Here is a 13,320-nt window from a genome sequence, read left to right as displayed (position 1 = left end):
CAGGAAGAATGTGGCCAGACAGGTGCCAGTATAATTCAGATAGACAACAAAGAAAACTATAAGCACTGGCAAACTAAATATGATATTAACTCATTGAAAATATTGAGAAAATCTCCCTCAGTAACACTTTACTTCAGGGGTGTCAAATTCAAGGCCCAAGGGCCAGATCCGGCCTATGGGGTGCTTACATCTGGCCCATGGGGCTGCCCTGGAAACAGTGAAGGGCTGGCCCGTGGTGCCTCTGCCAGTGAAAATGGAGCTCATGAGTGCCAAATACAGCCCTCCCGAGCTCCGTTTTTGCTGGCAGCGCACTTGGACCTCCACAAGTGCTCCTGACATGAGTGACGACAAGCTGGCCACACCCACCCTGGCCTTGCCCACCTGCCCCCCTAAAGTCAAATCCAACCCTGATGGGGCCCTCAATGAAATAGAGTTTGGCACTTTGCTTTACTCAAACTAAACTAAATTTTAGGTATGATGTTTTGTATGAAGTGCATGGCTGGTCCATTGACTACTCAGTGTAAGAGAAGTCTGGGAATGTTCTGTGAGCTTCTCAGTCATGCAATTTGGTCTGATCCATGCCTCTGTTTAGAAGTCTAGATGTCCTTTTACAGACCCTGCCATTATTTTCCTGTAGTTCATAGAGCCAACTTATTTAAGGCGACATAGTCTAATACAGCATCAAAAGTGCACTTTGATAGAGAAGTCCCAATGAAGCCGCATGAGACTGGTTGGTTTCATTCTGTGGTACATTGTCTGATTAGAAATTTTCACAGATCCTCATTTAAAAGATTTGATCACTTAAAATGAATGCAGTAATAGTGAGTTCCACGTTATAGGAGGTAACATTTTGATTAAGCATGGTTACAGCTCCAAATTTGTTTACAAAAACAATCCATTATTATCAAAGTTTCAGTACAAATTTATTACATTTATTATTTCATAATCAAGCTGTGTTTGTCCTTATTGTTATAATAGATGCTTTAACAAATTCTTTTTTAAAAAAAAGTGTACCCCTTGTCTTCAGAAATAGAATCGTACTGACAAATGGATCTTACCTACCAGTTGGTCAAATGGATCACTCACATGCAAAACAAGACTTAGATGTGATCTCTAACACACATGGAAATGCCCGGATTTCAGAGGAAGGTAAGAGGTTATAACAATATAAGGTGCCCTTCCTCTAAATAGACTTAGCAATAGAATCAGTAAAAGCTGGCATGGACTATCTCCTTTCATTAGCCTTAAAACAAAAAGACTGCATTAGTTTCAAGTACCTAAAGAGATATCACACTGACAAAAACTGAAGATGATTTAATCAAACAGAAATGCACAGCCACAGCCACTTAATTTTTATTTCTACACTGAGCAGGGGCCTAGCTATGGTCTAAAACAGGGGTGTCAAACTCAATTTCATTGAGGGCCGCATCAGGGCTGTGGTTGATCTCGGGGGGCCAAGCCAGCGTAATCGATAGGGTGGGTGTGGCCAACTTGATGCCACTCACTGGGTGTGGCCAACTGGGTGGGCGTGGCTGACTGGGTGGGCGTGGCTGACTAGGTGGTTAAGGTCAGCTTGATGCCACTCCCAAAACTGCTGGCATATTTCCTCTTCACATTGGGTAGACTGGACCAAAGTGATGTGGGACATTTTCCAGGATGGCTCCATTGGCCACATCTGACCACATCACTGACCAAATCTGGCCCGTGGGCCTTGTGTTTGACACCCCTGATCTAAGAAGAAACTTCCAACAGAATCAATTCTGTAATCCTGATTTATAGCTCATTAGAGAATAAGGACCATAGGCACCTGCTTTCTTCTTTCTTAAGTTCATGGATATCCCATGATTTTCTCTTACATTTTTGTTCTCTCTTAAAGAAATTAAAAGAGAAAGTATGGTATTGGTATGGCTAATTTAATCTTAACAGAAATAGAGAACAGAGTGGCGTTTACCCGAAATAGGAAGTTCACAAACCTCATGCAAGTCCTAAATGCTGTTTCTCTACTTCTCTCAACCCTCCAAGTGCTATAATGCAACAATAAACTATCAGGCAAGCTCCTGCCCTTCCTCCCTAAAAGAATAATACATTTGTTCCTGTGAAGATTAAATCCCAACCCATAAAAAAAGGGAGGGCGAGCAAGCTAAAAATCCGAGCTCCCATCTCACCAGTGAAATACCATGTCATTGCCTTGTGAGTCTTAGTCCTCCATAAGATGGCATCTGCTGCCCAAACACAGCCTGCTTCTGAACAGCATCAGATACTATTCCACTTACATTCTATGCTTTGTGTTTCAGTCTCTCGCTAGTATATGCAATTACCTATTTAATTTGCAATGGTGGTTGCTAGTGTATAGGAAGGAATGTGATATATCGGAAGGGAAGGGTTCTGGAGGCCACATAATAAAATTAAAAATATGGCTGTCCATCTTTGTACTTGAGAAATCAGCCAATCACCATTTTTCATTTGCAGATGAAATGAAATACGTGAACAAGAGACTAGATGTTGAAGAAAGCCTCAATATATTGACTTTTGAGGACCTTCTCTACTTCTCATATCAAGTTGCCAGAGGAATGGAGTTTCTAGAATCAAAATCAGTAAGATTGCTCTGAAAAATAGTGCTAATAATAAAGATTAGAAAAAAATATGCTCTATTATCTAAATTTCTTTTATCACTAGTTAGACATTATAGCTCAATCCGGTTAAATACTAGAATTATTAGTGTTAGAATTTTTCTAGGAAAGAAAAATCTCACTTATGCCATTGTTGTTTGGGGTTAGGTTTTTAGGTGGCACTCTCTGAGCTTGGTTGTTTGCTTGCGGACATCTTATTAGCCAACTATGTAACAACATCAGTGTGCAATTTGATTTTCAAATTTTTAAAAATGTTTTCATAGTGCTATCTGATAGGCATTATATTAGGAATTAAAACTAGGCAAAGAAGTTATGTGGGGAGAGAGAGGTTTTCCAGTAGGGAAAAAGTGTTCTTGTCAATCTGAACTGGGAATAGGCTTGTAATGTGATTAAAACTGTGCTTAAGATCAAATTTAATTTATGATGTTTCACTTCTGTATGCTTTTTGGGCATGTTATATTCATTGTCTATTTTATGCCAGTGTTTCTCAACATCAACAACTTAAAAATGTGTGGATTAATTGATTAATTTAAGATATCCTAACATCTTAAAGTTGTTGAGGTTGAAAAATGCTGCTTTATAGAGTGCTTAAATTGATAAATAAATGCATAACCCCTACTTCCAAGCAATAGGCATTCTGTGTTTATGTATTTAAAGGACAATAACTGTTTGCTCTGAACATCAGTCTTGGTCCTTTCCTTGCTTAGTGGAAGGAAGAATCAGGTTGGTTTCTTGCAGACCCACCGTTCATATTGAAGCATAATTCCAGGATATTGTTAACTGCCCTTTCTTACATCTTAAGAAGCATTTTTAAAATCCCTGAAAGAAATGCCTATATTCACACCACCGTAGATTTTGTCTGTAATGTTTTGTTTTAATCTTTTGATCTCTGTGTTACTATATTTTTAAAGTTCTCACTTTAAAGTAAATTGCTCTTTATTTTACTTTACTTATGTAAAAATAATCTGTTAGGCAACTAGTTCTGACACTTCATATAAAAAACTTACTACACTTTATTTAATGGCTTCCAGCATACTGTATTATTTCAGTGGAAAAAGACATTTAAAAAAAAGCAATCAGAGAATTAAATTCTGTCCTGTGTACAACACTTTTCTCTATTGACAGTGTGTCCACAGAGATCTTGCAGCCAGGAATATACTAGTCACCCATGGGAAAGTGGCCAAAATATGTGACTTTGGACTTGCCAGGGATATAATGAATGATTCAAACTATGTTGTCAGAGGAAATGTAAGTTATGTTTATTGTAGATGCTTCTCAATGTTTTCTGTGAACGATCTGAAAATAAAAATGAAATTATTACTAATATCCTGCATAGCCAAATCCAGGTTCGGAAGGGTGATAATATGGCAAGTTTCTTTTCCAATTTGAGTTGGTTTGCTGAATAAAAATGTGTTTGTGCTTTCAAGTTGATTTTTGCTGCCTAGGCAAGTCCCTGCAGTTTTCTTGGCAAGGTTTCAAAAATAATTTGCCCTTCCCTTCTTTCCAGAGCTGAGTGAGACTGACTGGCCCAAGGTCACCCAGCCAGCTTTCATGCCTAAGGCAGGACTAGAATTCATAGTTTCCTGATTTATAGCGTGGTGCTTTAGTCACCAAACACTTATAATCACTGTTGTAGAGCAGCGGAATAACCTGAGGCAAACACGGAGCGAACTTCAGCTCTTACTTTATTGTAACAATAAAGGGTTGCCGCGGCTGCTACACTAACAAGGCAGCCAGCTGGCGGACAACAGCTGATGCCGTTTGACAGCTCCCTTTTATAGCCGGCTGTCAAATGGCATCAGCCAATAGGAACGGTCCATGTTCCCGCTGGAAACACGGACCGGAGTGAAGACTTCAGCTCAGTCTTTTCCAAACACCACAATCACCACACAGTTTCAGCTAATAATTGCAGTTCTATATCTCCATATTTTTACTATTTACTATTGGTGAGTGCCTGAGCCACTCCCTGCAAGACGTTTCTCTTCTCATCCAAAAAACTTCTTTGGCAGTCTTTGTACTTATGGTGGGACTAGAACTCATGATCTTCTGTTTTCTAGCCTAATGCCTTAACCGCAAGACCAAACTGACACTACAAAAATATAGATAGCTGCTTGAATCTTAATTATCTTGTAAGCATGGAAGAAAAGTTTGTTCATAATGTCCAAGATCCTGTATCCCACAAAGATCAACCAGATATGAGTGGAAGTAGGATTTATATTCTCTAAGTTTGTTGTCGACCACCATATAGTATTTTCTGCATGTGTCATTTCCCTGGAACTTGCATAAAAATTGGAGATTTCTAATACGGAAAGCACTTCCACATCAAAAATTGTTAGTCTGTATGTCTACTACCATACCAGCTTTACACATATGCACAAATTTATTTTACTACAGATATGCACAGCAAGAAGGCAAAATCATTGGGTGTGGGATTTTTTTTTAAAAAAATGGAAGATTATTAAGTTTAAAGCCGCCTTGGTTTTGCTAAGGTTCCTTCAGAGAGAAGGAAACAGTGGTTGAACTTCTGTTCAGCATTTCATGACAGATGGTGAAAGAGGTTGGGGAGTTGCCACTTAGAAACCTCTGAGATCTACAGATTCTCCATCCCTGAGAAATCAGCCAAAAGTTGGTACTCAACTTTTTCAATAGTTCCATGTAGGGAATGAGAGACGATTTTGGAAGAGAAGGCAGTTCAACTGCACATATATTAAAGAGTCTTATGGCACTTTAAAGACTACTGTATTTATTATAAAGTTTTCATGGATCACAGGCCACTGGCATATAGCCCTGAGGGAGATTATTTGTGCCCATAGCTCTTTTGGGGAGTGGAAGAAATTAGAGTTGAACAAAACAAGGGAGATACTTGGTTCCAATCAAAGCCAGTGGTGTATTAACCATTAAGCAGACTAAGCATGTGCTTAGGGCACCAGGCCTAAAGGGGGCACCACAAAAACATTTATGTAGCCTAAACTTGCCTTCATTTGTACGGTATGTACAAAGGTGGGGGACACCAAGATTTGTCAGCGCTTAGGGCACCAGTGAGCCTTAATCCGCCACTGATCAAAGCTTAAAAGCTAGAGCAGGGGTGTCCAACCTTGGCAACTTTAAGACTTGTGGACTTCAACTCCCAGCTGAGGAATTCTGGGAGTTGAAGTCCACAAATCTTAAAGTTGCCAAGGTTGGACACCCCTGAGCTAGAGTGTTAGAAAGTATCTCTTGGAGTGTTAGAAAGTATCTCTTGGAGGCAAATAGAGTTGGATCACTTCTGCAAGGCACCATTTCACAGGTTAAGTTTAATTAATTATAAAATCCTAATTCAAAATCTGAAATCCCAACCTCCAAAAGCAGTCCAATGGGAATGTTAGAATGCCAATGTAACCAAGAGGGTTTGGGGTTTTTTTACCATCTGATGGGATGCCAACAAGGGGGATGATTGTTCCTCAAGGGTAAGCTGTTCAGTAACAATGTGATTTCGCAGTTGGTCACCCTATGTGAGAAGACTTTGTGGGGAAATGACCTCTCTCTTCTCTGTGCTTTCTTTTGTCAGGCTCGTTTACCTGTCAAATGGATGTCCCCTGAAAGTTTATTTGAAGGGATATACACAATTAAAAGTGATGTCTGGTCTTATGGAATCTTACTCTGGGAAATATTCTCTCTTGGTAAGTTCTGGAATATGTTATCTGGTTCTCCTGTCAGAGATTTAACAGAACTACGTTTCATTCAGAGATCTAAACAACCTGGAACAATGTCTTTAGAATGTTGTTTCTTGCTGGTAGGGTTCCAAAGTGGAGAATGGGTGGCAGATACATTTTAATTCTGTAAATTGCCCTATTAGTATAGAAGGAGTGTGTGCATATGAGTGTCATGGCCCTGTTGGAGTCTGAATCTGAGGAGGAAGACGAACAACTGACAGGGAGTGGGAGTGTGGCTCTGTTGGCTGTGGAAGAAACTGGGGAAGGGCAAAGTCTGGCTGGGCAGAACAGGGGGGAGGTAGAGCAAAGCAGAGGGAATTCAGAGGAAGACCCAGGCCCATCCCCTTTTCATCCTAGGGCACGCAGGGAGGAATGGAGAAGGGAGCAATGTGAGTTGCGTGGCTTATGGGGGAGGAAAGGGCCCTGATTCCCTTCATTAGCTGCAGCTGGGAACACAGTGTATAAAGGAGGAATCTGTGCACAGCAAGTTGTTGGGAGCAAACGTGAATTTATGTAGTATCGTTGTGCTTATCTGTGTTCCTGCTGTCTTCCCAACTCTGTGAGTTTTGCCATGCTTTCAAGTCTGAAATTATTTCTCCTGCCCTGTCAGGTTAATTACTTCAGTTTGGTTTGTTTGGATTTTTAGTTACAGTTTGTATGTACCTTGTTTTGGACTGAATTTCCTCCAGTTAAAGGCTATTCCTGAGAGAGGTTTGTCCAGCCAAAAGTAACCTGGACATTGGGGGCAAAGTTGGAGATAATAAAGGGACTCTTCTTGCTTATTTGACTGTGTTGCCTTTGTGCCACACCCCGGGTCATCACAATGAGTTTTTAACTTCAAGTTGTGTGTTCTTCTGGAATACTTTAATAGAGACCCCATTTACTTTAATAGAGACCCCATTTTAAGACGAAAAAACTAATAATCCCTTTTCATACTTTATTCAATTGCCATAAATGTTCTCCAGACGCTCTTGGCAACCATGTCTTTGTTAACTACATTGGGGTTTTCCATTTCTTTTTCTTGTAATATATAATTGAATAGTCATCTTTCTAAATATCTAAGCAGCTTATGTGTACCCAGTGTGGGTCTGTCTTGCTGTCCAGGTTGCCGAATATTTGCAGGAAATGGTCAAAAAGGTCAAAATGGCATGAAATGGAGGTAAAAGAAACAGGCGAAGCTTCAATTGGACTACTGTAGTTACCATTTTGCAGGGTGGGCTTCAAAAATTTTAGCAATGGGTTCTCTGCCCAATTGCTGGGTGGGCATGGCCATGGTGGGTGTGGCCTAGTCAGCCTCCTGCATTATGGTGGGAGGGCAAAAATGCCTAGAGGCTTTTCTCCAGAGGCTTTCCTCGAGCCTCTGGGAGGGCGAAAACAGGCTCCCTGGGCTCCATAGGCCCATTTCTGGGCTGGAAGTCAGAAATAGGCCCATTTCTGGCCTTCCTGAACTTGCAGGAGGCCCATTTTTCACCCTACCCCAACCTCCGCGCATGCCCTGCACTTGTCTACATCCAAAACAGGCCACATGGGGACTCCTGGGAGGAGAGGGGTAGGCGGGGCCAGACACGAGTGGGATTTGGGGGTTCTCTGAACTGCACAGAATTTTAGCTAGCGGCTCTCCCAAACCCCTGCGGACCCCCAGCAGCAGCCCACCCATGCCATTTTGACTTTTCTGACCACATCGTGCGGACATCTCTGCAGAGTTATGGAAATTAAGAAAGCTTCTCCAGTGAAGCTTACTTCAAACTTTCATTCTTTGCTTTGCCACTTTTTTTTTCCCTTTAGGTGTCAATCCTTATCCTGGAATGCAAGTTAATGAGAAATTCTACAAGCTTATTCAAAATGGATTTAAGATGGACCGTCCATTTTATGCTACAGAAGACATGTATGTTCTGGGTATAAAGATTAGGGTGGGACTGCCCAGAATATGATGCAGAGGTCTCCAAACTTGGCAACTTTAAGACTTGTGGGTTTCAACTCCCAGAATTCTCCAGCCAGCAGTCCACAAGTCTTAAAGTCCACAAGTCTTAAAGTTGCCAAGTTTGGAGACCCCTGGTATAATGTAAGAAGACATGTACAGTAGCACCTGCTCATTTCCTTGCTTCTAACTATACTGTTATCTGTTATTTGTGACTTTCTTGGACTACTTTTAGACCCGGAATAGAATAGAATAGAATAGAATAGAATAGAATAGAATAGAATAGAATAGAATAGAATAGAATAGAATAGAATAGAATAGAAATCAGTGATGGGATTCAATTTTTTTTACTACCAGTTCTGTGGGCGTGGCTTGGTGGGCATGGCAGGGGAAGGATACTGTAAATCTCCAGTCAGAGGTGGTATTTGCCGGTTCTCCGAAGTACTCAAAATTTCCGCTACCGGTTCTCCAGAACTGGTCAGAACCTGCTGAATACCACCTTTGCATAGAATAGAATAGAATAGAATAGAATAGAATAACAGAGTTGGAAGGGACCTTGGAGGTCTTCTAGTCCAACCCCCTGCTTAGGCAGGAAACCCTACCCCACTTCAGACAAATGGTTATCCAACCTGAAAAGCTGGTCCTAACATCATACGTATTGTAAAATTTAAAGTATAATATTAATTTTCCTTTGATGCTTTATATTTGTAAACATTTATCAATCCTATATGAAATAGAAATAGATAAATTCATATCCTAGGACCTTTTAACTTTGCATAATACCGGTTCAACAATATTTGTTCTTGGTCTTATCAGTTAGTAAATGCTGAGAAAAATAGCTCTGTATTTTTCCTCTCACTTCTTTTATCTTTTTTTTTTTTTTGTAGATACTTATTACTGTGTTCCTGCTGGGCTTTGGACTCCAGAAAAAGGCCATCCTTTTCGCAGCTGGTTTCCCTTCTGGCATGCCAGCTGGCTGAGGCAGAAGGAGCAGTAAGTGAGCCTTGCAAACAAGCCATTTTTTTTTTTGTGCTCTAGGTTTGCACTATATTTATTAGCAAACATGTCAGGGGACTATGAACGATATCCTTGCTGCTGATTCTTTTGAGAAAGAGTAATCTTTTGGGGGGATGAGGGATGCTAGAAATTTAAACTTTTCCCTTAGTTGTTTAAGAAAGTCTCAAGGTAAATTATAATTGTCCTTCCTTCCTTCCTTTTGACACTGGGAGTTCAAAAGTTTTCTCTCTTCCATGCAGTAGTGGTATGCTACCGGCTTGGCCCAGTTCACCTGAACCAGTAGCAAAAAATTCCTACAGGTTCAGCCGAACCTGTAGTTTAAAAAAAGCCTCCAAGGATCAGCTGAGAGGAGGAAAAAGACAATCAACTGAGAAGAGAAAGAAGAGAAAAGTGCAGGATCGGCCCTCCCACCCACCCCTGCCATTTTCTCTTCTTTATCCTCTTAGCTGACTGGCGCTGCAGGCCTCAGCTAGTGTGGGGAAAGCTGTTAGGTGCGCGTGTCCATCGCACAATCATCAAACTGGTAGCGGAACAGGTAGGATCCCACTGCTGATTCCATGGTTTGAGAGACAATACAATCTAAACATCTTTTCCAATAGTAGGAAATGAGAGATGATGTTGGAACAGAAGGCAAACCTAACATTTATCACCTGCAAACTAACATTTTCTTACTTAACAAGTCTCACTACTGGACTCTTCCTCCTTCCAAAACGTTTGGTAGTTAGGGGCCATCTAATTTGCACCAAGGAGTTACTGGTTAACTATTTAAATCCATGACAATATATTGCCTATGTCTGCATCAGAAAAGGTTGCACTGAGGGTGACCTGTCCAGCAAGTGAGAATAAAGATGAGGGACCAAAAGACAATTTGGGCTTTGCTTTACAAAAACTTTCTGCCCCAACACATGGATGAGGGGGGTTTAGGTGAGACTTCTTCATACTGTTTTTAAAATTTGCCCACACCTCAGCAAGAGAAACTACATGTAAAATATTTAAAACATTAGAGCTGTATAATGTTGTTCCATGGTGTTAATTTTGCTATTTATGTTCTTTCACATCCTATAATTCAGGCATGCCAGACAGATCATACTGATACCTCTAAGCATACTTCCAGTTCCAAGTGCAATCCACATGTGAGAAGAGAAGCTGAGCTCACTATTCCTCTGTTGGATGAAGATATTGCGAGGGACAAATAAAGCAGGCTTTTTTTTTCTTTACAAACTAAGCCATATAAGCTGAAGGAAATCAAGAGAGATTACTTTGCCTTCCTTAAAGGGTCTAATTTGCTGCTATTGCCATTGAATTTTTCTTATCAGTTCTATCCAGTTTGCTTCTCAGCTGAAATTTGGTTACGGGTCCCCTTCAATTTCATTAACCGGATGGAAGATCTCTTTTATACAAGCCTCATTTTAAAACATGGTTGACTCACAGGTTGTTGTTGAATTTGTTTCAAAATTATATGCATCTCTAAAGTCAAGGTCTACTACATTCCAGATCTTTGTATTTCAAGCAGATGCAAAAAGTGAAAATGTATCCATATATTTCGTAATTGAAGTTCCCAAACATGAATGTATCGCAGCTTGAGCTCAACTCACACATTTCAGCTAACTGCACTTATATTATATCCTCACCAAATATATAACCAAAGGGTTATATCAGCTATCAGGACAAGCTTACAGATAGGGATATTTATGGAAATAGTGAATCTGGGTAGATTATCCCTGAGTGTCCCTCAAACCACAGGCTTTTTAATACTGTTTCACAGTGACGTTAAAGATAAAAAAAGGTTTCATCGGGCATGAAATACTAGAATTCTTTATATATTGTTACTGAGATTGATAAAATCCAGAAAAACAATATTTGGGGCAGAAATGCAAGAAAATTTTCAAATGAAATTGGAAAAGGAGCATCCAAATTTTGCGAGCTAAAATGTTTTCAGAATTTTAACTGCAGGCACTATTACAAAATACAACAGCTGCTATATGTTAGATGTGGCCCATCACAAAGCATCCTATTGAAAGCAACCTAATTAGGGTGCTTCTTGCTATCCTTTCCAAGACCTCCTACATACTTCCCACCACCTATCCTTCTTTCTTCAGTCAACCACCATTTTTATTTTCTAGAAATGTAAGCTCATATCAAACCCAAAAATTTAATTACAAATTATACAAATGGCGAAAGATGGGGCCTTGTTTTTGACATGCCAGTTGCAAATCAGGGGAAATAGGCAGGCTGGTAGAAATTTATGTTTAGAGCATCGAAATAATTTTATAAAAGATATAATTACTTGACCACATTAACAAAAAACAGGAGAAGATTTTCTTCAAAAGCAGCAAGAAAAGGGAATGCTTTATATATTCTGGTGTTCTAAAATAAATACCTAGTGAGCCAGCAACAGATAATCAGGGACATCCTAGACAAACAAGGAACAGGCATTTAATGACTGAGAACCCTAGGGGAATAATCAAATACTAAAATATTTGCTGGCTACTAAAATCAATTTGTTCTCCACAATTGACTTCAGCATTAAGGACTATATTAAATGATTGTTTGAATATTCAGTATAATTTGATAGCAGTTTATGCTTATACTTGATAAATCAATGTATAGCAATATTTAACAGCAAAGTGCAACTGAATTATTGTAGTACTGAATTATCTCTTACAGCTGGCATGCAGTTGATGTCAATGTGTGCTTATATATACCTTTTACGTCTGCCAAAATCAAAAGATGCCATCATCCTTAAATTTTTTATGGCAATGCAATGTCAATTCCAGGTTTCAGCCTTCACCTTTGAAAATGGTTTGGGGATTAAGGCAAATTTATAAGGTATTTTTTAAAGTTTACTTTCATTACAATAAACATTGGGGCTGGAACATAAATCAAAGGATATGAGTCTTCTTTTTGATGAGAGAATGACAGGTTACTGTTGGAAACTCTGGCATATCTGCACAACAGGAAACTGATTGTATGTATGCTTTCCAGCTTCAGTGTAATAGCAATAGCACTAGCACTTAGACTTATATACCTCTTCATAGTGCTTTACAGCCCTCTCTAAGCGGTTTACAGAGTAAGCATACTGCCCCCAACAATCCAGGTCCTCATTTTATTGATTTTGGGTGGATGGAAGGCTGAGTCAATGAGAATCAAACTGCTGAACTGCTGGCAATTGGCAGTCAGTAGAATTAGGCTGCAATAACCACTGCGCCACCACGGCTTGTAAGTCATAACTGAATCAAATGTATGGCTCTCCTCTGATGCTACTGTTGTCTCTATGAAACGCAAATGTTCATGAAGTACCAATTAAATGTAGCAGGATGCAGAAATTACTCTGTGGATTTCTGAATGGAAACTTGCTGTATTGCCTCTATTTGTGATTCCTGTATGGCCTCTATAATATCTCTTTGTAATTAATTTGTGCTTTCTAGCTAAAGACGTTCATTGTGATCAAATAATTTAATTCTGGATCCTTTATTTAATAGGAATTATGAGAAATTGTTTTAAAGTCAGTTTCCACAATTATATTAAATGTTCAGATCTATTCTTTCTTTATTTTGAGCAGAGATGGTCATTTTATTCTGATTGCCTATTCTTCTTGACAGTTTTACACAAGTATTGCTGCTGCTTTGTGCTGATTTTACCTGATTAATCTAATTATTATTTACTTATCTATGCTTTTTATATTTTGACTTTTCAATTGTACACACTTTTCATAAAAGTAGTACATAGTTGTTGTTTTTTTAACAAGCTAGTATGTTTTTACAGACTTTTTGAAATTTAGGATGAAAAAAAAACATTGAAAATAAAGGTGATGTTTATTGTGGCTTATTTGTCACATTTTTTTTTGGAAAAACAATCCGAAAACCATGATGACCATAGGAAAATTATGATACATACATGCATGCTAGGCCCAAATATTTCATTACATGGAATCGTCATCCCTGGACTAAGACTGGACTGTTTCAGATTATTTCTATTGTATCAAGGACTAGATGGCTCCTGCGGAAGCATGCAGTAGCTGATCAAGTTTTGACATTAGATCTTGTGAATCCAAGGTGGAGAG

General features: G+C 39.4%; 1 protein-coding gene across 2 annotated transcripts in view; it reads left to right on the top strand.

Annotated features, from left to right (window-relative positions):
- FLT3 (fms related receptor tyrosine kinase 3) overlaps positions 1-13,080 on the top strand; it is a 59,260-nt gene extending 46,180 nt beyond the window's left edge. Inside the window, exons 18-24 of one of the 2 annotated variants that reach the window (XM_087937205.1) lie at positions 1,028-1,149; positions 2,470-2,594; positions 3,756-3,878; positions 6,178-6,289; positions 8,108-8,207; positions 9,128-9,233; positions 10,328-13,080. In XM_087937205.1, coding sequence (XP_087793331.1) covers positions 1,028-1,149; positions 2,470-2,594; positions 3,756-3,878; positions 6,178-6,289; positions 8,108-8,207; positions 9,128-9,233; positions 10,328-10,453 — 814 coding nt within the window. In that variant the 3' untranslated portion in view covers positions 10,454-13,080. The remainder of the gene's footprint in view (positions 1-1,027; positions 1,150-2,469; positions 2,595-3,755; positions 3,879-6,177; positions 6,290-8,107; positions 8,208-9,127; positions 9,234-10,327) is intronic. The other variant, XM_087937206.1, reaches the window with a different exon arrangement.
- The last annotated feature ends 240 nt before the right edge of the window (positions 13,081-13,320 follow it).

Source organism: Pseudonaja textilis, chromosome 7, assembly GCF_049901715.1.
Source record: "Pseudonaja textilis isolate UNSWEBS1 chromosome 7, rPseTex1.2, whole genome shotgun sequence".
In the NCBI taxonomy this organism is placed as follows: Eukaryota; Metazoa; Chordata; class Lepidosauria; order Squamata; family Elapidae; genus Pseudonaja; species Pseudonaja textilis.
This window is presented reverse-complemented; position numbering and strand designations above follow the sequence as displayed.